A 27,906-nucleotide genomic window follows, 5' to 3' on the forward strand; every position below is an offset into this window, starting at 1 on the left:
GAGGCAGCTAGGAATTCCCCAGCATGTGCAAATCCCTAACACACAGAGAACTAGCGGATATAGCGTAGAGCCAGCATAGCTGGCTGTAGGTCACCAACTCCTAGCTTCCCACCCAAGTATATGGGGTGTGAGCTGGAAACAGAAGATGGCACGGGAGCAGCACTACGACTCACCCCTGCGGCGCCTCCTGCTGGTCGTCCGGGAATTAGCTCTTTCCAGCACGGAGCACCCTCTGCCGGCCGGTGTCTCACTGTCCCCTGGCCCCCTGGCCCTCCCGGACCCTGGTGCCTTTTTATCTGGGGTGCTGCCCCTTGGCAATACCCCCCACACCCTGCCTCTGGGTCTCCCCTCTCCGGGGAACCCACAACCCTCCAATCCCCACCTTGCCTCAGTCTGCGCTACTGCCAGTCACCATCAAGCCCCCACTCCCTGGGGCAGGCTGCAGTGTAAAAGCCACTCATCATAGGCCAGGGGGGTTTGGACCAGCTGCCTTCCTCTACCACCCACTACCTCTGTGGGCCTAGGACCAGGCCCTGCAGCCTGGGGAGTTGCCAGCCTGGAGCTCCTCTGGCCTTTCCCCAGCCCGGCTTCACTCCCACTCCCCTTTCTGCAGACAGCCAGGCCCTACGCCCTACAAGCCTGGACAGAGCCTTTCTGAGCGCCTGGCTCCCAGCCTTTTCATACAGGCCAGCTGTTGGGGCATGGCCGCCTCTGTGGCTCTTTCCCCAGTCAGCCGAGGCTCGCTGCTCTCCTAGCAGCAGCAGCCCTCTGGCACGCTGAGCCCTCTCCCAGGGCCGATTTCAAGCCCTTCAGAGCAGGAGCCGGTGACCAGCCCACTACAGGCACACACAGTGTGCGCTGTGCTACCGCAGGGTTTGGCAACGTTTGGCACGCAGCCCCCCGGGGTAAGCCCCTGGCGGGCCAGGCCAGTTTGTTTACCCGCCGCGTCCGCAGGTTCGGCCCATCACGGCTCCCACTGGCCGTGGTTCCCCGCTGTAGGCCAATGGGGGCTGTGGGAAGCAGCGCGGGGCGAGGGATGTGCTGGCCACGGCTTCCTGCAGCCCCCATTGGCCTGCAGTGGGGAACCGTGGCCAGTGGGATCCGCGATCGGCCAAACCTGCGGACGCGGCAGATAAACAAACTGGCCCAGCCCACCAGGGGGCTTACCCTGGGGGGCTGCATGCCAAACGTTGCCGACCCCGGTGCTACAGCAATCTCCCGTACAGCAATCGCTGTTACAAGACAGCGTAATTTAGAACAACCCAGAGTCTAAAGCTCAGGTGTATTTGAGGATCTGGGCCAGTACTTGGCTGTTTCTACAGTAATGACCCCTGAGCAAGCAGTGTAATGTACATGCTTATCACTGAGCTTGTCCAGAGGCTGCATAGAATCATAGAATATCAGGGTTGGAAGGGACCTCAGGAGGTCATCGAGCCCAACCCCCTGCTCAAAAGCAGGACCAATCCCCAATTAAATCAGAATGACTAGATGTCCTGATGTGTAATAAAAACACTTCGAATCATAAAAAATCAACCCAGCCTACTTTACAGGGCCTGATCCTTATCTCCCTTACAGCATCTGAGCAGTAGGAGAATGGCTAATACGGGCCAGTATTATGGTTGTTGTATTCTATTTATAAAAGTATAATACTGGCCAGTATTATAGTTGCTGTATTGTTTTATAAAACAACAAAAAAAATAGAAAAATAAAAAATACAAATTAATGTTTTTAATTAATTTGGGGAAAAGAATTTACAGCACAGTACAAGGATTTAAAACATTTAAAACATTCCTTTCTTTCTCTCCAGTATTATAGTCTCTCTTGTTCCAATTTTGGGTCGCGGGTGCGAGTAGTATAAGGGCCCTACCATCAATCAAACGTTAACCCCACCCCTTGACCCTGTAAGCCCTGCACACAGGTCACCGGAAGTCCCACCTCATGGGAGTATTACTTCCGGGGTCAAGGCGGACACATGTCCGGAAGCAAGGTGTGTCATGTGACCCCTGTAAGAACTCCTCCCACTGTCCTCTGCTGATCAGGATGGATTTTGCCCCAACAGGAACACCTCGAGAGAAGATTTGACCAATCAGGGGGAGTTCCGGAGTTTGTGTGACCCCTCTAAAAACTCCTCCCACTGCCCTCTACCAATCAGGAGGGGTTTCAGCCACTGGGGACCACCCCGAGAGGAGATTTGTCCAATTGGGGGGAATTCTGGGGCGGGGTGACCCATCAGGAAGTGGCTCGTGTGACCCCTCTAAGAACTCCTCCCACCACCCTCTACCAATCGTGATGGGTTTTGGCCACAGAGGACAGCTCCGAAAGGAGATTCGACCAAAATAGGGTGGGTTCTGGGACGGGGTCAACCGCCCAGAAGAGGGTCGTGTGACCCCTCTAAGGATTCCTTCCAACGACCTCTGCCAATCAGAATGCAGCACCATCACCTCATAAGTCCCAGCGCTGGGAAGAGGAGGCCATCTCTTACCAAGAAGACATGTTTTAGAAATTGTGGAAAGTCTGAGAGGAAACGTGGACTCTTTTACCTCCCATGTGAGACCTTCAGACTTTGTTTTAGCCCCGAGGACCTTTGGAGTTGTGTGGAGAAAGCGCTACAGCAGCGACAGTTCTGAAGAGGATGAGAGAGAAGCCAAGGGGATTCCTTTGGCCCAGCCATTGATGGATATGCCAGAATCCGACCCTGAAGCCCAACTGCTCATGAGACACCCCCATGAGCATGGTGGCCTCTCGTCATCCACCACCCTGGAGGAGGAAGGAGATCATGGCTCGGGGAAGGCACTGGCAGACAAGGTGAATGGAAAAGACGTAGCTCCGGTAAATGAATGATTAAGAAGCGACAGTCGATGATTGGGTGTAATGGGGTTAGGAACCAGGGGTTGTGTAAATCTAAAAACAAGTAGTGGGAACTTACGCTTGTTTCTTGTCTGAAAATCTCTCGACAGCTTGACGATGCCTTTCTAGAGGACCCGGAGGCCCTGGATGTTAGGGGGCTTATTCCTTCACCCACTTACTTCCCTGGTCCTTCTCGCATGAACAGAGAGCAACAATGCCCGAAGTCCAAAGGTGCAAACAATTCGATGTTTATTGGGGTGAACTTCCAGCAAGCATGATTCCAGTTTCCTTCCTTAGTGTCCTCCTTCCCAGCTCTGACACCACAGAGCCTTACACCTGTGTCCCTGTTCTCATTCCTGCCCTGAGCAAAACATTATTCCAATTTCCTTACCCCCATTCCCTGTTCCCATTTCCCTCTTTAGCAAACATGATTGCAATTTCCTTACCCCCATTCCCTGTTCCCATCTCCCTCACCCGCATGCCCACCCCCACCCCCCTACTTCCTGATTGACTGCAGACTATATAGGAAAACTTGAGTTCTGCTTTGCTATACCTTAACCAATCATTTTCCTGAAATTTAACTAACCAATCCTAACATATTGTAACACGATTATGTACCCAATTATATCCCACCACCTTAATTAGTTTACACCCAGCAAAATTAATTATACAGCAGACAGAAACAATCACAGAACCAGACAGAGATGATACAGACAAACAACAGCAAAGTGGGAACTATAATGACAAGACAATACAGAAGTGAGGATTCCACATCCCAGCTATTGATAAGTGAGTTCTTGCCAGACAGGATGCTATCAAACTAAGTTTCCTTTTACATTTTCTAGGCACTTCCCTTTCTCTGGAGGTGATAGGAATACAATCCTGTCCTGATAGTGCCTAACAGCTCAATAGCACCTTATTTCAATGTGACTAGTTTGGAATGTGAGGATGTGACTGTTCGCTTCCCAGCTTATGGCTGCCTCTGTTGCTTAGCCAAAGGCCTTAGCCTAAGAACAGGGCCTCAGACTGTCACAGTAAGAGAAGGCCCTTACACTGGCAGACAGTGGTTTTGATTCTTTCTTTTATACCTCTATAACTGGCCAAGTGATAAGAATACACCTAAATTCTTAGAGTATAGGCCTTTATAGACAGACCTGAATATCTATATCCTAACACTGGACAGCGTTGCATCAAGCAGCGAAGGTGAACCAGGCTCGCCTTGTTTTTCTTCAACGCCGCTAGAAATTGTTGAAAATGACTCTGAGGAGGACGGCTATGAGGAGTTTAGGAGGAGACTTGGCATGGAACTCGCTGAGCCAGTGCCACGTCACGAGCGTAAAAATGTTATGCGGACTATTGTACGCGTTGCTGTTTATGCTGTTCTTCATCACTGTCTTAGGGAAAAGCTTTTTGAAAATGGTGAGGGCTGTGTCATAAATGCCCCAGCCCAATGGCACCATGCCCGTGTGACTTGGACTTCAATGGATAGAAACTGCAAGCTCTGGGGCCTGTGTGCTGAGCTGTGTTTGGAAAGCTTATTGAACACTATTATTGCCATAGGTTATGTTATGCAACATCTGTGCCTAACCCAAGAACATTTAGCGCAAGCGGTGACCTTGAGAAATGCTGTGCAATTCAGTGGAGACCCTGACCGTGTTTTAAAGAAAATGTCCAAAATGGAAGATGCCTGCTTACAGCGTTACATTGACCGTCTGGTCCACACAAAAACTGACAGAACCCTGCTTAAGAAAAAGACTATTTGTAAGAAATCTAAAAGGATTAATTGAGAGAATGATGAGGGGACAAACATGCAATATAAAACTTGGTCGCTGTACATTTTAAAAAATTGAATGAAAAGGGCTTTGTGATTATCTGTGTTTCTGTTAGAAGGTCTCTGGCCCTTAAGTGAGCTAAAAGTTTTTATGGAGCATCTGGGTTTGTTTTCAAGAAGCTGTATGACTTTTAAATTGAAAAAAAATGGTTTGTGAGAACCTAGCTCTTGTGTCTTTGTGTAAAAGAGACCCATTTACAGCAACAAGCTGTGAAGTGGGAGGGGAACAAATCCTAAAAATGTATTTACAGTGTAACCCTTCTGCCCATCAGAGTTGGCAACAACAGGGTCTAGGTTCAGTATCTAGGAGTTCCATTCCAGAAACACAATGCAAAACCAGGTCAAGCCCCCACCAGTGGGGCACTGAAGCTTCCCTACGTCAAGTTGAAATCACTGAATACTGTGTTAAGTAGTAGTGGGCCTCAGAGCTGGGGCACCATGAACCCAAAGTGAATTCAGCTCTGCAGTCTGTAACCAAACTCCTAATAGAATCAAAATTCTCTCTGATATTACACAATGGAGAGAAGGTGCAATTGGTGTTTGGGGCCCTCAGAAGGGGGCTCACACCACTAGGCACAAACCTCCATCCTCAAACTCTCTCAATTCACTGGCTTTTGCAATCCTTGTCCCTTGCCTAGCGAGTGCTACTTAGTTGATGGTGAGTCCCTCCGTCATAAAAGGCCAAGTACAGTTCCACTGTCCTTGGTTCACATAATCAGGATAACGACACTTTATTCTTCCTGCCCCAATAACAGAGACACTGGGGATCCCACAGCAGCCAAAGTGACCGTTTGGGCTCCTGTGGGCTCATGCTAGGCGGGGTGGGTGTGCCTGTGCAAACGAGATCAGCTCCTGAAGTCCTTTTCCACAACTCACCACCAGATGTCAGGGTAGAGCTCATCCTGCCTCTGCTTACAACACGAAAACAAAACAGGGATGGTTCAGACATGTGTTTGAGTACAACAGAGTTGCCTCATCCTGTTGAACTGAATGGTTTTAACCACACCCCCACTGAATAGTGACGGTAACTGTGATTCCTTACCCTTGTTGCTATAGGGATAAATTTGATGGGTGTGCACCCATAGTAAGGGAGGTGGATGGGTGAGTTCGGATTAATATGAAATGAAATAAAACCTCAGGAATTCGCAGATGCTATTGGGCAGTTTAAATATAATCCCTGGAGTTGGTAGAGCACTACTGGACAGTGAAAATGACCCAGGAATTGGCAGAACTCTACTGGACAGTGAAAATGACCCAGGAACTGGCAGAACTCTACTGGACAGTTTAAATATGACCCAGGAGTGGTTTTGAATGCTATGGGTCACTCTTTCTAGCAATTCAAAGCCATTAAAAGTTTAAAATACTATATTTACCAAAAAAAACCAAAACAACCAACCAAAAAACCCCACCACACACATTAATAATCAAGGTGGGCCATTTCCAGCACAAATCCAGGTTTCCTTACAATGTAAGTGATCACTTTAGATAAGCTATTACCAACAGGAGAGTGGGTTTGTTTTTCTTTGGGGGGGGGGGGGGGTTGAGAAAACCTGGATTTGTGCTGGAAATGGCCCACCTTGATTATCATACACATTGTAAGGAGAGTGATCACTTTAGATAAGCTATTACCAGCAGGAGAGTAGGGTGTGGGGAGAGAAAACCTTTTGTAGTGATAAACACTCATTTTTTCATGGTTTGTGTGTATAAAAACATCTTCTGTATTTTCCACAGTATGCATCCGATGAAGTGAGCTGTAGCTCACGAAAGCTTATGCTCAAATAAATTGGTTAGTCTCTAAGGTGCCACAAGTACTCCTTTTCTTTTTGTGTTTTAAACTCTCTCTCTCTCTCTCTCTCTCTCTCTCTCTCTCTCTCTCTCTCTCTGTGTGTAAAAAAACATAGGTGGGTTTTTTTTAAAGTATATGGCTGCAAACTGATGGTAATGGTGTGTTTCAAACTAACAGGGTGTTTTTTTACTGTGCAAAATGTGTTTTAAACTGGATTTTAAAAGTTGATTTTAAAAGCAGTTTGGTTTTTATTTTGCAAAATGAGGTGTATTTAAAAAAAATGTTTGCGGGTTTGTTGTTTTTTGTTTTAAAGTGGTAGAAATAAACTCAAAACTCCTGTTTGTTGTACAGCCTGAAATGGATTATTTTGTTTGAAAGCTCTGACTTTTTAAATAGAAAAACACCCTAATGAATATTTTATTTTTAAGTTTACAAGACAGTTTCATGTGATTTATAATAATTATAATAATAATAATAATCATAATAATATTGTCTGCTCCACAGTACGATCAAAACATGAGAGACCCTCAGACCAGAGGGTAAACAAGCTTAAAAGAAAAAGAAAAGAGACAGCTGAAAAGAAAAATTCCCCAGATGTATGGATGAAGCCCAGTAAATATATTGTGTTTGTGAGGTTATGAGGTTTTGTATTTTAAGTAAATACATCGGTGTGGGTGAGAAAGATGGTAAAGTTAAGTTTTGTAATATGTTCCTTCCCCCCTAATCGGGTATGTGCAGTTCTCCTGACAATGCTGTAGTCAAAGCTACAGGGACACCTCCACCAGACCAGCCAAAGAACCAGAAATCTGCTTTGAGACCTTTAACAACTCAAAACGGCACAAGAGTGCAGATGAAGCATCAGGGCAGTCCAAACCTCAATTACGTCAAAGCCAAGGACAAAACAAAAAACTCTGGTGAAAACCAACCACGCAAACACAACTCCAGTTCCTCAGCGGCCACCTCCACACCAAGCCCTGAGAAAACCGTGAGTGAAAACGCCCACCTACGATGCTTCGTTCAGAAGACTGAGGGACGCTGTATCCTCGGGGGTTCTAAAAGAACGGCATTCTAAAAAAGGTTTGGGGAAAATATGATGCCTCGTTCAGAATACCGGTGAATGGTGTATCTTCAGGGGGTCTAAAAGAACGGAGGGCTGGAAAGCACATCAACAAAGCAAAAGCTTTGGTGGGTGACTTTTTGAAAAATATTTCAATTTTTGGCTCTGCGCAGGCGTGACTAGTCATGGAAAAGGGCACCCGCAAGGATACACATCAGCTCAGGTGTAAACAAAAGGGGGGATAGCGCTTGGTGGACAAACAAATGGCTGCCAAAAAGTTCCAGGCCAGGATCGCTGTAAAAATTTTAAAAAGAGCTAAAGAGGTAATGGGGAGGGGGGACAAAAAGAGATGCCCTCGACTGGAGGCTCTCTAACTGGCATGTCTGAAAATGGGGAGGTGGAATCAGACTCTCACACAGAGTCTGGTTTAGAAAATTCCCCAGAGGGCTCTTTAGAATGATGGGTCCCCATCTTCTCCCGATGACCCTCACGGAGGCGCCTCGGAGTCTGACTCTCAAATAGCATCTGATGTAGAAGATGCCGCTGATGGTCCCGTAGAGGAACCCCCAAGTAACCCTGAAAATGCAGAGGTGTGTATGGAGAGAGTGAGAAGTTGGCAACGTGAATTACCTAGATTTGGGGGGTCGGTGTATTGTGAGGAATTTCATTTTGTCAATCTTGAGCGAATAAATTCAGCTCAGCAGGTTGTTGAAGCCATACACAGGGGGATACAGTTAGTTCTCAATGACGTTAATGGTAGGGTAGGCCCTGATGATTATGTTCAGTTACATTTAGAGAGCTGTAATTTAACTAAACCGTTGTTTTTGGTCTGAAGAACTAGGGATGAGCTGTCTGCTGAAGATTTCTTCAATCAGACCTCAAAGCTGCCACAGAGCAATAGAGTTGCATGTCAATGGGACATTGCACCTCGTTGTGACAGTTGTAAAAAAACAGGGGTGGGGACCGCTCATAGAGTTTTAAATTCTATCCTCAGTAGTCAAATCATCCATAAAAAAGAGACAATGTTTAGTAGACCTGACTTACACGGGTACCCATCTGTGTTTTGCGCGTGGACTCTTGGCTGTCATGTCCGACCATAAACCTACGGACGCGGAATCGTTAGCGGGGGCGAGAAAGTTGCATGAGAAACTGGGCTGGTCAGATCAAAGAAAGATTATGCTCAGTGACGTAGCAATGTCTGAACAGAATTTAGGAGTCAACATACAGGTGGTGCTGTATGCGGCGAAAGGGGCTTTTTTAAAATGGGGGGGGCAGTTTACCCCAAGACTTATTTCATCCTGTTGCACGATGAGCATTACTAGGGGGTTCTGGTTGTGAAAAAGTTGTTTGGAGCAAAAAATTACGGTGAGTTTTGCCCCACGGTGCACAGTCACGGCCACTCTTGCAGGTCCAGCTGCTGCCTCTGCTTGAGCATAACATGCTCAGACAGCGTGGACGTGCAGCTGAGGTCTCCTCGCTGTAGACTGTATTGTCAGTCCAGAGAGCGTTTAGACAGACACATCGACTGGGCGTCGACAGAACAAGTTGAATGCCTGTCTAAAACGTTGTGCGATAAGGGTCAGTCTTCCGTGGACAAGCGGCACAGGTGTAAAGGGAGGCGCTATAAGCGGGGTCAGGCTTTGATCGCTGGTGATGTAGACGGTCACCTCGGTTTTATGGACAGCCTTAGAAAGCCCGAATCCTCAGAAAAGTGTATTTGTTATGATTCTGAATACACACAGGAGACTGGGTTGCACACTCCCAATTACATTTTTGCTATGTCCCTCAAGCCGGAAAAGTCCTGGGAATTTAAGGGTGATGAGTGTCTTTCTGTGTTTGTTCAGACCTTTATTGGCAAAGAGTTCCGGGTCTACACGTTCCAGGCGCACAATTCCAAAGGTTACGATGCATACTTCATCATTAGACAGTTAATGAAGGAAAAGATGTGCCTAGAACTGATCACTCAGGGCAGTAAAGTAATGTGTGTGGAAGGTAAGGTCCTGGGCATTCGTTTTATAGACTCTTTAAACTTCTTACCCATGAAGCTTGGTAAGCTCCCGCAGGTGATGGGGTTTGAAGGGTGCAAAGGGTATTTTCCACATTTTTTGAACACTTTAGAAAATCAAAATGACATGGGGCCTATGCCCGGTGTGGAGCACTATGGCGTAGAAAGCATGATGCCCAGGGAAAAAGCAGAGTTTCTCGACTGGTAGCAGGCCCACAGGTAGGAGACGTTTGACTTGCAGAAAGAGCTCGCATATTACTGTCAGCAGGATGTCAAAATTTTGAGACAGCTTTGTATCCTCTACAGAAAAGAGATTTTGAAAATCATGGAGAAGGGAGAACTAGTAGAGAGAGAACCTGGTAAATTCACCGAGATAAAACTGTGTATAGATCCATTCTGGTACATAACACTGGCATCTGTCTGCATGGCTATGTACAGGTTTATGTTTTTGGAGCCTAACACGGTAGCTCTTCTCCCTCCAGACAATGATCACAGGCAGGAAAAAGATATTCGACCCCATCTGTTCAGTGGCTGTTGTATACCTCTCACAAAGAAACTATACAAATACGGCATGCTTTACAGGGTGGGGAACTACAGGTAGGCTCCTACTCTTTAGACGGTTATGCCAGTGTTGACAGGGTACACACAGCCTTAGAGTTTAACAGGTGTTCTTTTCCACGCCTGTGCCACCTGTCATTGTGAAAAAGCACAAAACCCTATGACGGGGACAACTTTTGGGTTTCTTTATTACAAGACGCAGCTCAAGACCGACTATCTGAAACAACTTGGTTTTGTAGTGAGGACTCTTTGAGAGCAAGAGTGGGAAGTGATGAAAGAAACAGACAGGGAGCTTGCAGGTTTTTTAAACTGAGCCCAGTTGCCCTAGCCTCTCATGCCTAGGGATGCTCTTTTTGGGGGAAGGACAAACGCTATGCGCCTATATTACAAACTTAACTCCGGGGAAGAAATCCACTATTATGATTTTACCAGCTTCTACCCTTTTGTAAAGAAAACCAAATACCCTCTCGAACACTCCGATATAGTTTATGACAAATTTGGACCCCTTGCAAATTATTTTGGAATTGCAAAAGTTAAAGTGTACCCCACACAAGGCTTCTTTTTCCCATTGTTACCTGTCAGAGTGGGTGGCAAGCTTATGTTCCCGCTATGCCGAACCTGTGTGGAAACCGAGCAGCGGGAGATGTGCATCCATACTGACGAGGAGAGGGCCATCCTGGGGACTTGGTGCACGGTGGAATTGAACGCGGCCATAGCGAAGGGGTACGCGGTGGCAAAAATATATGAAATCTGGCTTTTTAATGAAAAATCTGATGTACTCTGAAAAGACTTCATCAAATGACACCTCCACCAGAAACAAGAGGCTTCAGGGTATCCCAGCTGGTGCACAGACGAAGAAAAACAAAATAAGTACTTGAACGATTTCTACCAGAAAGAAGGCGTGCGTTTGTGCCACCACGAGATCAGGTTTAACCCCGCTAAATGCCAAATCGCTAAACTCTTTCTAAATTCCCTCACGAGTGAGATCCCGCTAGATCACCGAGTTTGTGTCGGCAGGCCCGAAAACATACGGGTATAAGCTGTCGGGAGGAAAGGCCTGTATGAAAGTCAAAGGTATTACCCTGAACTTGGCAAACTGTCAATAGATCAACTTTGACAGTTTGAAAGATCTAGTCCTGGACTATTGCACGGGCCTGCGAGAAAACACCTCAAAAAAGAGAGAGGTGCAGCAGCCCTCTATCGTAAGGAACAAAAATCAGTGTTAAATAGAGACCAAAACCCTTAAGAAAACACAGAAAGTCATTTACAACAAGAGGGTCCTAGGAGAAGAGTTTAAAACCCTGCCCTACGGATTTTAAAGTGGATACGAGGTGGAAACACCCCTTTTCTGCAATTCTCGCGGGGACTAGCAACTGTGGGAAAAGTTACTTTATAAAAAATGTGTTGGATAATGCCAAACAAAACATTGTCTGTAATGCCTGAGAATATTGGATAACCTGGCTATAAAAAGCATTGCAAGATACACATGTCTGGGCTTGTTGAAACACATTTTGAGCAAGGCTAGGCATGCCCAAGAATTTAAATGTATTTTTTACAAAATTCATCACCATCCGGTCGTTTTGCACTAAGTCGTTAGAATACAATTTTAAAATCCGGTCAAAAGATAAACACTTGCTCCGATGATGTAAGAAAAACACTCGGTGATAGTCGCTCCGTGAAAGGAGCAGCCACATACCCAGGTCAATATATAACTCAGATCTTACCCAATAATGACGCTGTTGTCAATCCTTTAGTATCTCATATCTAAAGGTTTATTTATAGAAAGCAAGAGGTGAGAGTTAAAATTGGTTAAAGGAATCAAATACATACAATAATTGCAAAGTTCTTGGTTCAGGCTTGAAGCAGGGATGCACTAAACTGTTGGCTTGTTAAATCTCTGGTTGCTTCCAAATGACCTGGAAGGTCCTCAGGCCTTTGGTTAGAATGCTTCCATAGCCCAGAGATTACAGCAGGGACGAGGCAAAATGGAGACGTTTCTTGGGCCTGTTATAGCTTCTGCTGTGTGGAGGGAAACCCACTGTTCCAAGCAAAGCCCTCAGCACAGTTTGTGGAACAGTACAGGCACAAGATGGAGTTTAGTATCCCATGATCTAGTCACATGCCCACGCCTGCTTCGATGAGTCATAACAGAGGCCATGACCCATACTCTAGCTGGAAAGTCCATCAGGTAGGGATAAGCCTTTTCTATGGTCCAGTGTGAGTTAAGTGTTCTTTGATGGGCCATTCAACTTGTATAATCCCTTGACAATGTGCTGGCCAGACTAGAAGTAAGCTGTCTTGTGGGTGTGACCCCGGGAGCAAACACATTTGAAATGCAGGTATACAATCAATATTCATAACGTTAGATATAAAAAGATAGGATAATCATATTCAGCAAACCATAACTTTTGGGGGGCACAGTGGGGTGGGGGGTCCCTGGAGCGAGGGGCTGGGGAGGGGAAATCAGGGCACAGCAGAGTGAGGGAGGTCGGCCCCTGGAGTGAGGGGCTGGGGAAATCGGGGTGGGAGGCAGACAGGTTATCCCCCGCCCTCCCCGGACGGCACTGGTATCTACTTTGGGGACCAATCCAGGAGCCAATCAGTTCTGTCTGTCAGGCCTGGAGGGGCGGGAAGAGCAGCAGCTGCTGAGCGGAGCCGCTTCTCCAGCAACAGCTGCTGCTCTTCCCGCTCCCCGGTGGCAGAGGCGGGTTACTGCACGTAACTGGACTTTTAGTGTCCGGTCAGCTGTGCTGACTGGACGCTGCTAGTTTCCCTTTTCGACCGGACGTTCTAGTCAAAAACTGGAGACCTGGCAACCCTACCCACTAGTCCCTGAGCTCCCCACATCCCTGGGGCGCCCCCGGGGTGAAAGTAAGTTAGAGGACTTACCGGTACGCCAGAGTGTGGAGCAGGGGCGTGGCCTCAACTGGAAGAGGCAGGGCCTTAACTCCCCAGGCCAGGGCTCCAGCTGCGGTAGTGGCGGCTGGGAGCCCGGGACCCTTTAAATCACACCTGAGCTACCAGCTGCAGAGGCGGCTGGGAGGCTCGGGAGCGATTTAAAGGGCCCAGGGCTCCAGCTACCGCAGCTGAGCCCTGGGCCTTTTAAATCACTGAGGAGCCCTGGGGGCTCCCGGCTGTCACCGCTACCCCAGGGCTCTGCGCTCTGGCAGAGCTTTAAAGGGCCTGGGGCTTCGCTGTGGTAGCAGCTGTCAGAGCCCCAAGCCCTTTAAATCCCCACCTGAGCCCAGCTGCCCGAGCCCTGGGGTAGCGGTGGCTGGGCTCCATTGGGGATTTAAAGGGCCCTGGGGCTCCAGCCACCACTACTGCCCCGGCCCTTTAAATGCCCGCCGGAGCCCCACCGCCGCTACCTCAGGGCTTCGGCAGCAGGGCTCCGGCGGGGATTTAAAGGGCTGGGGCAGTAGCAGTGACTGGAGCTCCGGGGCTCTTTAAATCCCCGCCAGAGCCCCCCCACCCCTACCCCAGGGCTCGGCAGCAGGGTTCAGGCGGGGATTTAAAGGGCTTGGGGCTCTAGCCACCGCTACCGCCCCGGCCCTTTAAATCCCCTCCGGAGTCCCGCCGCTGCTACCCCAGGGCTTCGGCAGCAGGGCTCAGGCGGGGATTTAAAGGGCCCCGGGGCAGTAGCGGCGGCTGGAGCTGTGTAAATTTTAGCCCTAGTTAGCAGGGGAGGAAAATTTGCATTAAACCAGGAAGTTGGTCACATCCTTTACTATAGAGAAATGACCAGATCTATACCATGTTGATGGGATTGACTGGCAGGTTCTAAAATTTGACTTCTTGTGCAGTAAGGATTCTGCCCCCTTTCCCCATAAATGCTGATAATGGATTAATATAGTTCAGGGGGCTAGCTGGGTTTTCCACCCAATAAATTGCCACATTGTGAAAGAGTCTGTTTTGTCTAATAGTTAGAGCAGGGGCTGGAATTCAGGGCACTTAGGATCTTTTCCCAGCTCTGGGAGTTGAATGGGGTCTAGGGATTAGAGTCAGGGGGGTTGAGAGTCAGGATTCCTGGGTTCTATCCCTGGCCTCTTGGCGGGGAGGATGGTTTAGTGGTTAGAGCAGTAGTGGTCAGGACTCCTGTTTCCAGCCATGTGAAATACTGTGGTGTAATAAGAGCAGGGGACTGGGAGTCAGGACTCCTGGGTACTAATCCAGTCTCTTCCACTGATTCACTGCTGTGACCTGGGTAAGTCCTTGTGCTTCAGTTTCGCCAGCTATAAGGTTGGACTGATAGTACCTTGCTCCCAAGAGTGGAAGGGGTGAGGTCTGTGAGGTTTAATGCACTGAAGTTTGTAAAGAGCTGGCAGACCTTGCATGGAAGGGGCAGAGGGCAACGGGGTGGCTCTGTGGTTATTAAGATGCACTGGCTGTGTTGTGTTCCTCCTGGCCACTGTTTAACAAGTCCACTTCTTTTCACAGATCCAGCCATCCCCATTCATCGTACACGCAGCGTCGTTCCACTTCCCATCTTTGAGCATCATCACACAGTCCTCACCACTGCCAAAATTGTTGGGCTCCCCTCGATCCCAGTTGCTGGGGATCAAAGAGAGTAGCAAACTCAGCTAGGCATTCGAGGGAAGCCCTGGTGAAATGCACTCCCTGAAATCCCACTTAAGCCCCCAGAGAGGGTGATCCGGCCTCACCCTCTGGAAAGTGGTTTGAGGCTGACTGTTACAGAGCACTGGATAAGAGCCAAGTGTAATGATATAGGGCCTGACTGACCTCTGTTACTCCAGTTTTAAACTGGTCTAGCTATTAACTTCAATGGAATTTACACTGGTGTAAACCTGGGGTAATACAGTGGTGGATCAGGGCCATACTGTTACAGTGAGAGTTACCCACAGTCTTACAAGTGCTTTTCCTGAGTAGCTGAGCACTGACCAGGCTTGGAGGACACCCTGCATGGTTAGTGCTGTGATCCACGTTCTCTTTGGTCAGTCCTCGCTTCCAGCCTGACTCTCTACGTGGAGTTAATTCTCAGGATAGAGTCACTTCCTGGGAACACTGGGCTATTTGGGCTGAGGTTTATGCAAGAGGGGACTGACCTGGGTGCTGTTGGTGATACCTCTGCCCCAGGTCTAGTGTAAATAAACAAGTTACACTAAGAAGGAGCCAGATTCCACCGATTTCTTCTCAAAGGGGAAACTGCCCCGTAAGACCCTGAAAACTGCTACTGCTCAGCTGAAGGTGACAATTTAAAGCTGAGCATCATCCACCACTTTGTTCTCTACCGCACTAGCTCTGGTTCCCTGTGGGGAAACCCTGGACAGTTTAAAGAGCAGAGCAGATGGAAGATGAATCAAGAAAGGGCAGCTCCACCCACTCAGCCAATGACTCAATGTGTTTGAAACGTACTGATTGGCCAGTTGTACCGGAGCCAACCCCCCACCCTGCCCTCATGTACCAGTGAGCGGGATTGGGCTGACCTGTATGACACAGAACTGTCGTCGACCCATATAAATGTCCCTTCATTGCTAACGTCGTGCAGGCCAATCCAGTACTGCTTGCCGTTAGTGTTCTTTGTCAAAAACTCCTGAAAAAAGAAAATGATTGATTGCAATAAAATATGGCCCAAATCTAAGGCACCACCCCAATCCCACCTCACACAGCCCGTACTCCTCTCTGTCTCTCTGTTGTTCTCCTTGTGCCGAGATGTGGCCCATTGGGTTAGGCAGCGACTGAGATCGAGGCCCCCTTGGGCCAGGTGCTTCACAGACACCTAGTGAAAGACGCTCCCTGCCCCAAAGAGCTTACAATCCAACAGACAAAACCAAGAGTGAGAGGGGAAACTAAGGCATGGTGATTTGTGCCAGGTCACACAGAAGGTCAGTGGCAGAGCAGCGAGTAGGACCCAGCTGTCCTGGCTCCCAGGCTTGTCCTGCACCACTAGACCAGGCTGGCTCCCCTCCCAAAGGACCTGCTGAGGGAGCTGCGGCTCTGGATGGATGTGGAAGCACCATGTGGACATGGAGGCTAGGCAGGAAACATCAGGGAGCTCCCAAGTGACCACGATCTCATGGATCCCAGTCGTCCACCAGACGCTGTGTCTCCAAACCCTTTCCCCATCACTCCTTACAATCAGGGGTCTCTCTCTGATTCCCGCAAAGGTTCCCTTCCCAGGGAGCTTCCCTGGAGCTGTCAGGCTGACTTGCCTGAGGGTCCCCAGCAGCCTGACTGGCGCTTGGGATGAATTGTGCAGTGACTCTTGGGAGTTGGGGGAGTGCCTGAAGTCTGTGTTCTGGGAAGTGGTTTGCTACTCGATCCTGTGCCAATAGATGGTGCTCAAGTATATGTAGCATGGTCCCTGGGTTTTGTAGGACCAAGACAATTTCTTGTGCACTGCAAATGGCTACCTAAGAGTGGCCATACTGGGTCAAGCCAATGGCCCATCTAGCCCAGTGTCCTGTCTTGCGACAGTGGCCAGGGCCAGGTGCTTCAGAGGGCATGAACAGAACAGGGCAATTATTGAGTAATCCATCCTGTGTTATCCACTCCCAGCTTCTAGCAGTCAGAGGCTTAGGGACACCCAGAGCATGGGGTTACGTCCCTGACCATCTTGGCTAATAGCCATTGATGGACCTGTCCTCCAGGAACTCATCTCATTCTTTTTTGACCCTAGTTATACTTTTGGCCTCCACAACATCCCCTGGCAGTGAGTTCCTCAGACTGACTGTGTGCTGTGTGAAGAAATACCTCCTTAGGTTTGGTTTAAACCTGCTGCCTATCAATTTCATCAGGTGACGCCTAATTCTTGTGTTCTGTGAAGGGTCAATAACACTTCTTTATTCACTGTCTCCGCACCCGTCCTGGTTTTATAGCCTCTGTCACAAAAGAGCCTTAGCCGTCTCTTTTCCAAGCTGAACAGTCCCACTCTTTTTAATTTCTCCTCATCTGGAAGCTGTTCCAGCCCCCTGATCATTTTTGTTGCCCTTCTTGTGCACATCTTTACACCAGTGCATAATGTGTTTCCTAGGCACTGAGCAGAGAAACGTCAGCTACTATCCTGTCCCCAGGCATCTCTCTCATGCCAAGAGCCTCCCAATTGCTGGGAGACCATCTCCACACCCTGTCCGAGCTGTGTGGCTTGACTCAGTGAGCCTGACTTACCTGCTTTTGTGGGTTATCAATAATAATCAGCTCGGCACCTTGGTCTTTGCAGGCCTGCTTGGCATAGGACCAGTGTTTACGCACTGTGGAGAAGTAGTAGCAGGTCCCTGAATTCAGCAGCCAGCCGGCTGGACAAATGCTGCAGGCAGAGTCTGCAATGCAAGACAGGCAGAGGTCACTCTCAGCGCTGGACTGCAACGGACAATAGTAGCATCTGCCCAGTACCCTTTAGCCAATGACCTCAACACGCCTAGCCAAGGTGGGGAAGCGTCACCCTTAATTTACAGAGGGTGGGAAACTGAGACAGACAGAGGTGCAGTAACTTGCTCAAGACCATTCCCAAGCTAGGAAGAGAACTCAGGAGACCTGATTTCCAGCCTCACCTGCTCTAACCACTAGCCCAGTGGTTTTCAACCTTTTTTCGTTTACGGCCCTTTAAAACATTTCTAATGGTGGTGCAGACCCCTTTGGAAATCTTAGACATAGTCTGCAGACCCCCAGGGGTCTGCGTACCACAGGTTGAAAGCCACTGCACTGGACAACATTGGCCTCAAGGAGCTGGGAATAGAAGCCAGGAGTCCCAGTGGCCAGCCCTCTGCTCTAACCACTAGACTTCATATACCTCTCAGAGATGGGAATAGAACCCAGGTGTCCTGCATTCCAGTCCCCTGCTCTAACTATTAGACAAAACTGACTCCTTGACAACCTAGGGGAAATCCCACTTAGCCCCCTGAACATTATCACTGCTTGTGTGGAAAACGAGCAGGAATCCTAACTGCACGAGGTGCCATGGCCCAGGCCCCCATTTGCTGGGTGCCGTACATTATTTATTACATGTATTATGGCAGTGCTTAGATGCCGCAGTCATAGATCAGGCCCCATTCTGTCAGGCATGGTACAAACACAGAACAGAAAGACGGTCCCTGCCGTGAAGAGCTGACAGTCTCAGCAAGTCGAGGCTGGCGTGTGTCTCACCGTTCCTTTTCTGGACAGCATCCAGAATCTTGTAGGCTTCAGCCCTGATGTTATCTCTGTCACTTTTCGCTTTGGCCAGACCCTCCGACACTGCAAACACAACACACTGTCACATGTAGGAATAGGGTTGTATCCCTTTAAACAGTCTGTGAGCCTCGAGTGGCGCTCACCATATTCTGTACTTCAGAAGCTGCCAGAGGTCAACTAGAGCAGCGAGTGTGTGCAGCTGGGCCTGGCACACCTGTGTGCAGGTCGTAAACACTGGGATTTGGGGCCTGGCTGTGACACTGAAGTGGGCCCCTATCCCAGCAGCAGGAGTCACAGAGCTTGTTACACGGTCAGTCTGATACAGTCATTAGGGACTGGCCGGAATCACCAGCTGAACCTGAACCTTTCACAAGGGTCAAAATCATTCATCTAAAACCAGGTCCCCGCCCCCAAACCTCAGCAGGAGCCCTGACCTTGCCTCATACCCAGGCACACTGCCCTGCCCCACAATTCCCTACCTCTGGCTCCCCAGTTTATTACACCTGGGTCATCTTCTGCCCAGCCCTTTAATCTACCTGCCTCCCCTCAGCCACTAATGAGTCACCATCCCCATCTCCCTCCCCTCGGCCCTCCCCTGCTTCCAAAACACATATCCCCTCTCCTAGCGGTCCCAAGTGAACCTAGGGAGAAAGAAACAGCCAGATCCCCCCTCTGTAGCAGCCCAGCCCATGGGAATCGTTAAAGGCCAGAGACTCCTGCAGTGACTGGGAATGCACCTGGGGTGAGAATCCCTGGAACTGAAGAGTGAACTGGCTTCCCCAGTTCACCCCAGCTAGTCACACACACTGAGCCTGGTACAAGAGGAGCCCTGAGTGCAGAGGCTCTGTGGGCACTGGCTGTGTCCCCGCCCCTCCGGTGGGTCACCCAGAGTAGGGCAGGACCCTGGTTTCCGGCCTCGGTGACTTGATCCCAAATGCTGCTTGCGCGGGCTGGCCTGGCGGGGTAGGGTGGAATGGATCCCAAATCGCCATGGGAACCTGGCGCTGAGATTCTCCACCCCGCTCTCTTCTTTCTGCTGTTCTCCACCCCCTCCTCTGCTTGAGCCCTGCTCCCTGCCCCCCGCCCCGCCATGGGCACTCACCTTCCACTCTCAGCGTGGCCTGGTCCGACTGCAGCCTCTTCAGCTCCGTGGCCAGCTCCACCTCTGAGAGATAAACAGGGCTGATCACGTTCCTGGGAGGGGACCCAGGGCTCAGCGGGAACAAGGAGGTGGCCAGGGAATCGGGGCTGTTGGGGGGAGTTTGGGAGGAGGAGGAGTGACGTGACTGGGGTGCAGGAGGTTCGTAGAGGTATTGCTGGGCTGTGGGTCTGTGAGGGCTTCAGTACGTACCAGTGCTGTGCATGGCGGACTGGTTGAAATGAAGTGTCTCCAGTTGCTTCGCTGTCTTGGAGCCTGGAAGAGACAGAGGCCGGTGAGCTGGGAACTACCCCTCTCTTCATCTCGTGGGGCAGGGCCGTGTTCCCGAGCAGAGCGGGTCTGTCAGGTACTGGGGTCTCCCGGGGCTGGTTTCCTTCCTGGGAAGAGGCGGCGCGGGTGGATTTCCTTTCGTCCCCTAGCCATGACGGTCCATGACTCAGGCTCCGAGATGGAGAGCGACTTGCCCCAGGCCAGGTAGTGAAGCAAGATTAGAACTCGGGGCTCCCTGACTTGTGCTCATTCACTCAGACCCCACCTCCAGCTACCAGCCCTGCCTGGGGACAGCATTAGTGAGTTTAGTTAGGGCCCATCCAGACTAGGGAAATTTGTACTAGTGTCACCGTGGACTGGTGCAAATCCCTAGTGCAGACACATGGCACAAGGCTTGCCCAGGTTACCAGGATTAGACCCATTGATGTGAGTCCTACTTTGCATTATCCCAGTGTGTGTCTACATTAGTGGTTTGCATCAGCATTTACCTATCAGGACATGGTCTGTAGACAAGGGGCAGGTTCTCCATCACCTGGAATTATAAAAAGATTGTCTTTCTCTTCCTAAAAGTTCCACTCCAGCTCGACTACCAGATATGGGCTGGATATAGGAATCGCTGGGTGGGATTCTGTGGCCTCTGCTGTGCAGGAGGTCAGACTAGAGGCCCATAACAGTCCCTTCTGGCTATAACATCTATGAGCAACGATGGTGCAAACTTCCCTAATGCAGACAGGAACCTAGCTGGATCATGGAGCAGGTCCTCAAAGAATCAATCCTGAAGCACTTACATGAGAGGAAAGTGATCAGGAACAGTCAGCATGGATTCACCAAGGGAAGGTCATGCCTGACTAATCTAATCGCCTTCTATGATGAGATTACTGGTTCTGTGGATGAAGGGAAAGCAGTGGATGTATTGTTTCTTGACTTTAGCAAAGCTTTTGACACACTCTCCCACAGTATTCTTGTCAGCAAGTTAAAGAAGTATGGGCTGGATGAATGCACTATAAGGTGGGTAGAAAGTTGGCTAGATTGTCGGGCTCAACGGGTAGTGATCAATGGCTCCTTGTCTAGTTGGCAGCTGGTGTCAAGTGGAGTGCCCCAGGGGTCGGTCCTGGGGCCGGTTTTGTTCAATATCTTCATAAATGATCTGGAGGATGGTGTGGATTGCACTCTCAGCAAATTTGCGGATGATACTAAACTGGGAGGAGTGGTAGATACGCTGGAGGGGAGGGATAGGATACAGAAGGACCTAGACAAATTGGAGGATTGGGCCAAAAGAAATCTGATGAGGTTCAATAAGGATAAGTGCAGGGTCCTGCACTTAGGACGGAAGAACCCAATGCACAGCTACAGACTAGGGACCGAATGGCTAGGCAGCAGTTCTGCGGAAAAGGACCTAGGGGTGACAGTGGACGAGAAGCTGGATATGAGTCAGCAGTGTGCCCTTGTTGCTAAGAAGGCCAATGGCATTTTGGGATGTATAAGTAGGGACATAGCGAGCAGATCGAGGGACGTGATCGTCCCCCTCTACTCGACATTGGTGAGGCGTCATCTGGAGTACTGTGTCCAGTTTTGGGCCCCACACTACAAGAAGGATGTGGATAAATTGGAGAGAGTCCAGCGAAGGGCAACAAAAATTATTAGGGGTCTGGAACACATGACTTATGAGGAGAGGCTGAGGGAACTGGGATTGTTTAGTCTGCAGAAGAGAAGAATGAGGGGGGATTTGATAGCTGCTTTCAACTACCTGAGAGGTGGTTCCAGAGAGGATGGTTCTAGACTATTCTCAGTGGTAGAAGAGGACAGGACAAGGAGTAATGGTCTCAAGTTGCAGTGGGGGAGGTTTAGGTTGGATATTAGGAAAAACTTTTTCACTAGGAGGGTGGTGAAACACTGGAATGCGTTACCTAGGGAGGTGGTAGAATCTCCTTCCTTAGAAGTTTTTAAGGTCAGGCTTGACAAAGCCCTGGCTGGGATGATTTAATTGGGGATTGGTCCTGCTTTGAGCAGCAGGTTGGACTAGATGACCTCCTGAGGTCCCTTCCAACCCTGATATTCTATGATTCTATCATTCTATGATTCTAACTAATTAGATAGACCCTGAGCCAAACACCACTGAAGACAATGGGAGCCTTTCTATTGGTTCGGTGGGTTTCAGATCAAACCATTAGTTAGTTAATCGGAGCAGAACAGAAAAGAAGAGAGGTTTGGTATTTCTTGTTTCCCTGTGTCCCCCTCCCTGTCTGTCTGTCTCCACCTATCATCCCATGTCTTACACTTAGGTTGGAAGCTCTTTGGGGCAGGAACTGGCTTTGTGTACTATGTTTGTACAGCACCTCACACAATGGAGTCCTGGTTCATAACTGGGGCTCTTGGGTGCTGCCATAATACACCTAACAGGCGAGTCTGGGATCCATAGACAATCACAGTCCTTGTTATAGCCAATGAGTTCCAAGTATCCACTTTTAGACCCAACAGGAGGAGCAATCAACCTCATTTATGTAGTGAAACAGCTGCAGACAATGAAAGTGACCACCCAAGGCACCAGGCTGCATGGCAGGAAAGAGCCGTGTGCGTCGAGGGGCACCCTGGTTGTAGCCCCAGGTGCTCGGAGCAGCCTGTGTATGAGGGAGGCTGAAGAAGCTGTGAGCGGGACCCTGTCAGGAAGCAGAGATGGAGTTTCTTGGGCACAGAGCTGAAGGGGCAGACGGGGGATTTCCGAGACAGGGAACAGCCTGCAGCTGTTTGTTCCTGTTGTGTTCAAGGGAACAAGATGTTGTAACAAAACAAGATCACAGCGAGAACAGACCTGCTTGGGAGCAGCGATTGCTCCCCCTAACAGGAACAAACCCGACAGCACCTCCGATTTTGCTTCTGCCAAAGGGGCAACATCAATAATACAAATACACGGACACTCATAAGTAAACTGAATTGTTACCGTTGCCTCTCAGCATGGATTGACCAGTCCGCAACTGCTCCAGCTCCTTGGACATCTCCGAGTCTAGACAGAAGGACAGACCCCAGCTGTTGTTTATATGATTTGGGGGGTTGGGGGGGGCTGAGTTTTCGATTTGGGTTCACAGCATAGAGCGACATGCTGCATTTCTACTTTCCAACTTCCCCCTGGGGAGATAATCTCTGAGGGTGATATCCCCAAAGGGATTTTGGCATTGCAATGCTGAGCACCACAGTGCCTAGAAAATCCCAGGAACACCCACAAAGCCAAGTTACATGCCCAGGTTCCGATACAATGACTGGGGAGAGCAATGCATCTGAGTGCAATCCCCAAAACCCAGCACGCTAGGCGGGGAGCTGTGTAAGTAGCTGTCATAAATCTAAAGGGAAGGGTAAACCCCTTTGAAATCCCTCCTGGCCAGGGGAAAGCTCCTCTCACCTGTAAAGGGTTAAGAAGCTAAAGGTAACCTCGCTGGCACCTGACCAAAATGACCAATGAGGAGACAAGATACTTTCAAAAGCTGGGAGGAGGGAGAGAAACAAAGGGTCTGTGTCTGTCTGTAGTCGTCTTGGCCAGGGACAGAACAGGAATGGAGTCTTAGAACTTTTAGTAAGTAATCTAGCTAGGTATGTGTTAGATTATGATTTCTTTAAATGGCTGAGAAAAGAATTGTGCTGAATAGAATAACTATTTCTGTCTGTGTATCTTTTTTGTAACTTAAGGTTTTGCCTAGAGGGGTTCTCTATGTTTTTGAATCTAATTACCCTGTAAGATATCTACCATCCTGATTTTACAGGGGGGATTTCTTTATTTCTATTTACTTCTATTTTTTATTAAAAGTCTTCTTGTAAAACACTGAATGCTTTTTCATTGTTCTCAGATCCAAGGGTTTGGGTCTGTGGTCACCTATGCAAATTGGTGAGGCTTTTTATCCAACATTTCCCAGGAAAGGGGGGGTGCAAGTGTTGGGAGGATTGTTCATTGTTCTTAAGATCCAAGGGTCTGGGTCTGTAGTCACCTAGGCAAATTGGTGAGGCTTTTTACCAAACCTTGTCCAGGAAGTGGGGTGCAAGGTTTTGGGAAGTATTTTGGGGGGAAGGACGCGTCCAAACAGCTCTTCCCCAGTAACCAGTATTAGTTTGGTGGTGGTAGCGGCCAGTCCAAGGATAACGGATGTAATATTTTGTACCTTGGGGAAGTTTTGACCTAAGCTGGTAAAGAGAAGCTTAGGAGGTTTTTCATGCAGGTCCCCACATCTGTACCCTAGAGTTCAGAGTTGGGGAGGAACCGTGACAGTAGCCAATGGGAGATACTGATGAGCCATCCCCGCCCTTTTCTCAGAGCTAGGCATGCTAGTCCAGGCTGCAGGAATGGGAAGTATCTAGCTTCACTAGTGATCCACAGACAGGAAGTCCTCTCCTGGCTTAGGCACCTAAGTAGTGTCTTTTGGGAATGAGTTAGGTGCCTACCTCGTTCTACACAAAATGCAGGGGAGGAGGTGCTGCTGCCCACTTTATAATTTATAGCCCAATGGTCAGAACACTCACTTGGGATGTGGGCGACCCAGGTTCAAATCCCTCCTCCCTGGCAGAGGAGCAGAAAGGATTTGTATAGGGGCTTAGGTGGGAGACAAGCATCCAGATGCCTCGAGGGAGGCAGGAGTGCGCATGCCTAGAGGTGTCGAGTGAGTTTAGGTGCCTACAGTGCTCAGTGGGAGTTTTGTGGATTGCAGTAGGAGCCTTAGGTGCCTCACTGGCTTCAAGGATTTCACCCAGAGTCCCCTCTGAATGACCTCTGCCCTGGCGCAGTCTGGCCAACTCCAATCACAAGATTGGCTTAAAAATCAAGAGATTTGTGAAAAATAATAGACTTTTCTTTTCTTTGGCTCCTGGTTTCTGAGCCATTACATCACTTTCCCAAGCTTTTCTCTGCAACTAGAATCTGTCTCAGTATTTTTAAATGAAAGCTCAGATTCTCACCCAATCACAAGACTCCTGGAGCTGGGGCTTCAATTCAAACACCACCTAGAGTTCACAACGCTGAGGCTGCTCTGTGTAATGACACCCACCAAGGCTCCTCAGCAGGATGTGAATCCCTGCCACAGCAAAGACCTTTTGAGCTACAGGAGCTACTCTCTTAACTGGCAGGAGTAGTTAGGCTGTTATCCTGCGTGGAGCAGCTGCTAGAGGGCATCCCAACATATATTGTACTTACTTGTACCTGTGAATACATTCAAGAATCAAACACCAGCGTGTTCCTGCTCACAGTGTGGGCTCTGGGAAGGTGCCCCATTGCTGTGAATTGGAGGGCAGGCGGCCTGACTTAATGAGCCTTGTCTTACAATTAGCAGCACTATGGCACAATGAAACACATTGTGGGGGCCTATATCCCTTCTCCTGCAGTGTCTTGACACTGGCCATTGCCAGACACAAGGGGACCTGGCTGGGAGGGACTCTTGGCCTGAAATCCTGGCCTTGCTGAAGCCAATGAGAGTTTGGCCATTGACTTGATGGAGTCGGGATTTCACCCCTGGTCTTTTCCACTGGTCCATTCCTGTGTGATAGTCCTAAACGCACTCCGGGATACTTACACTTTCCAATCACCATGGCGAGGAGGATGACCCATAATACAAACGACACGGCGTTCACAGCGTAAAGGGGTAATACAGACCTTTCCTCCCCATTCAGGCCGCTACCGCACTGCAGCAAGGAATTCCCTGGAAGGCAGGAGCAGAGACAGCGGGGGTTAGAGCATTGGTCCCTGCCCTCTGGCGAACCAGTGCTGCGGGAGCAGGTGTGCTCGAAGCCTCGCGGGGAAGGCACTAGGGGAATTCAGAATTCACTATTATTGTAATTCATAAATAGAGATGGACGTGCCACTGGGGTCAGGAATCTCTGTGCAGCACAGAGCATGCAGGGGAATTCACACCCTCTATCTATCTATCCCTATAGAATCATAGAATATTAGGGTTGAAAGAGACATCAGGAGGTCATCTAGTCCAACCCCCTGCTCAAAGCAGGACCAATCCCCAACTAAATCATCCCAGCCAGGGCTTTGTCAAGCTGGGCCTTAAAAACTTCTAAGGATGGAGATTCCACCAAATCCCTAGGTAACCCATTCCAGTGCTTCACCACACTCCGAGTGAAAGAGTTTTTCCTAATATCCAACCTAGACCTCCCCCACTGCAACTTGAGACCATTGCTCCTTATATCCACCCTATCTATCTATCATTTGCCCACCTGGATTTCCATTGAGCCTAAGCCCCAGAAGTAAGAGAACCCCATTTCCTGGGAGTCCTCTCTGTTTTCCGAAGGATCCTTTGGGGGAGCCAGGCCATGAGATCCATGTGAGATGCTGGGATGATTCCCTGGGGTGTCACCTCCCACCCTTTCCTCTCTCTGCTTTGACTGCCTTCCACTATCAGGATACAGCTCCGCGGCTGCAACCCCTGCCTACATCTCCCCCTCACCCCCTGTTCAGTCCGTGCTCCCCTCCTGATGGTTGCTTGTACCACCTCCCTATGGCCAGCCCTGGCCTCCCCCCCAGTGCCCTATGCTCCCCCATACACTGTCCTCTAAGATTCCTCCCCATCTTGCTGCAGACTCATGTGCCATGAAGCCTGCCAGGCAGAGAGGCTGCCCCCCGCTCTGTGCTGCTTTGTCCCAGCCACTGTAGCCTCCTCCAGGCAGGGACAAGCCCTTGGTTCAGAGCGTTGCTCCATGCACAGTACCATGTACTCACCAGCCAACCCCCCCTTCCTCCACTGCCCCAGCCCACTGTGCTGCTGTCAGCAGCGGGGCTGGGGAGGGGAAGGAAGCAGCTGTGTCTCCAACGCCTACATCTCAAATCAGCGCCCCCTCCCACACACACACGCACGTATCCCCCTTCACTTCCCAGGAATGAAAGTAAAAAAAGAGGAAGAAAAGAAGCACAAATCTGCTGTAAGCGCAGAATTGCACGAGGCATGTTCCTATTGCACAACGCAGGGACATCCCGCCTGATCAGCAGAACTCTGGCTCTGAAATGCCTCTCGTAACACATCCACCCCTGGGCTGGGACAGGGATCAGGGCCAAGGCTCCTGATGGTATAACCTGCAATTGTGTACGACAGGCTCCAGCGCCCAGCAACTCGTACATTGTGGACACTAGTCCTGAGTGCAATATGGATGCAAAATGGATCTATTTATCCATTTATCCATTCAATCCCATAAATGCTAGCCATCCCTATACAACCCCATCCAGCCATCCCCATACTCCTCCATCCGTCCATCCATCCATCCATCCCCATACACCCTCCTCCATCCATCCCCATACACCCCCCTCCATCCATCTCCATATACCCCCCACCTATCTATCCATCCCCATACACACACATCCATCCATATCTATCTCACAATCTCCATACACACCAGTTCATCCACAGCTATCTATCTATCTATCTATCATCATACAGCACCCCTCCATCCCCATACACTCTCTCTCTCTCTTGCTCCCCTGCTTTTAAACCCCTCATTGCCAGAGTATGCAAGCACCAAACATAAACATCTGATGAAATGCTGCTGAGACAAGCCTGGAATTCTCAGCCTGGCTCTGCCCAGCACCTCCTGCTGTGATGTATGAAATGCCACCCTCCCAGAGTACAGACCTGCCTTCGAGTCTGACTTCGCTGCTGAGCACTATGCCGCTCCATAAGTAGGGCCCAATCCTGCAAACCTCGCTGACGCCGCCCTCCTCTTGGCTTCACTGGGGTGTGGAGTCTGCAGGATCAGGGCGTGTTATCAAGGAGTGAGCTGATTAGCAGGAAATGATTGCGCACTCTCCCACTAATGCAGCCTGGGGTTACCTGCTCTCCCAAAAGCCATTTCTGTCTCCTGTTCCTTGAGCGTCCCTTGGTCGGACTCTTCGCACTTTTGGTAAATGCTGCCTGAAGGCATCACTCTGAGCCTCTTCCTACCCCAATGGCTCAAACGGCTTTTATACCAGCTGAGGTTCTGAGCATCTTTCCTGGAAAAGGAAACACATGTACCCAGCCACTCTTCCTCTCTTCAGAACACAGAGATCTGTGACCCTGTCACTTCTCCTCTAGCAGCTGGGAGCCTTCATCCAATCAGGATTCCTGGTGCAGCTGACAAACAATAGCCACCCACCCAGTGACCCAAGGAGCGCAGACAATCTTTAAGTGGGAGGATCTTTTCGGAGCTGGGCATGTCCTTACCCTGGGCCCGGCAAGAGGGGTTCTCGCGTGTGCAGTCTGTGAACATTGCTGTTCAGGGAAACAGAATGGTGAACATCTTACAAATAAACAAATGG

General features: G+C 49.5%; 1 protein-coding gene across 3 annotated transcripts; it reads right to left on the bottom strand.

The window, feature by feature from the left end:
* Positions 1-13,590: 13,590 nt before the first annotated feature.
* LOC140900851 (C-type lectin domain family 4 member G) lies at positions 13,591-27,673 on the bottom strand. Of its 3 annotated transcripts, XM_073318753.2 has the most exons (10): positions 27,440-27,528; positions 27,242-27,353; positions 25,187-25,312; positions 22,579-22,641; positions 19,563-19,625; positions 19,314-19,376; positions 18,185-18,274; positions 17,210-17,361; positions 15,529-15,635; positions 13,592-14,635 (listed from the first exon to the last, which is right to left on the bottom strand). In XM_073318753.2, the coding sequence occupies exons 3-10, from the start codon at positions 25,200-25,202 to the stop codon at positions 14,497-14,499; spliced, it is 693 nt and encodes a 230-aa protein (XP_073174854.2). In that variant the 5' UTR covers positions 25,203-25,312; positions 27,242-27,353; positions 27,440-27,528; the 3' UTR covers positions 13,592-14,496. The 3 variants fall into 3 exon arrangements, with proteins under 3 accessions (XP_073174853.2, XP_073174854.2, XP_073174855.2); XM_073318752.2 differs by lacking the exon at positions 27,242-27,353 and having other exon boundaries at positions 13,591-14,635; positions 27,440-27,673; XM_073318754.2 differs by lacking the exons at positions 27,242-27,353; positions 27,440-27,528 and adding an exon at positions 26,338-26,410.
* Positions 27,674-27,906: the final 233 nt, after the last annotated feature.

This window comes from Lepidochelys kempii, chromosome 20 (assembly GCF_965140285.1).
Source record: "Lepidochelys kempii isolate rLepKem1 chromosome 20, rLepKem1.hap1, whole genome shotgun sequence".
Taxonomy (NCBI): Eukaryota; Metazoa; Chordata; order Testudines; family Cheloniidae; genus Lepidochelys; species Lepidochelys kempii.

Bases quoted from the DNA above. Each gene is read 5' to 3' on its own strand.
- LOC140900851 (XM_073318752.2), bottom strand. From the start codon at position 27,530: ATGCCTTCAGGCAGCATTTACCAAAAGTGCGAAGAGTCCGACCAAGGG. The intron at 25,313-27,439 runs GTAACCCCAGGC...CCTGCCTTCCAG, and splicing joins AATGGCTTTTGGGAGAGCAG to GGAATTCCTTGCTGCAGTGC. The intron at 22,642-25,186 runs GTAAGTATCCCG...CCTTCTGTCTAG, and splicing joins CGCCATGGTGATTGGAAAGT to ACTCGGAGATGTCCAAGGAG.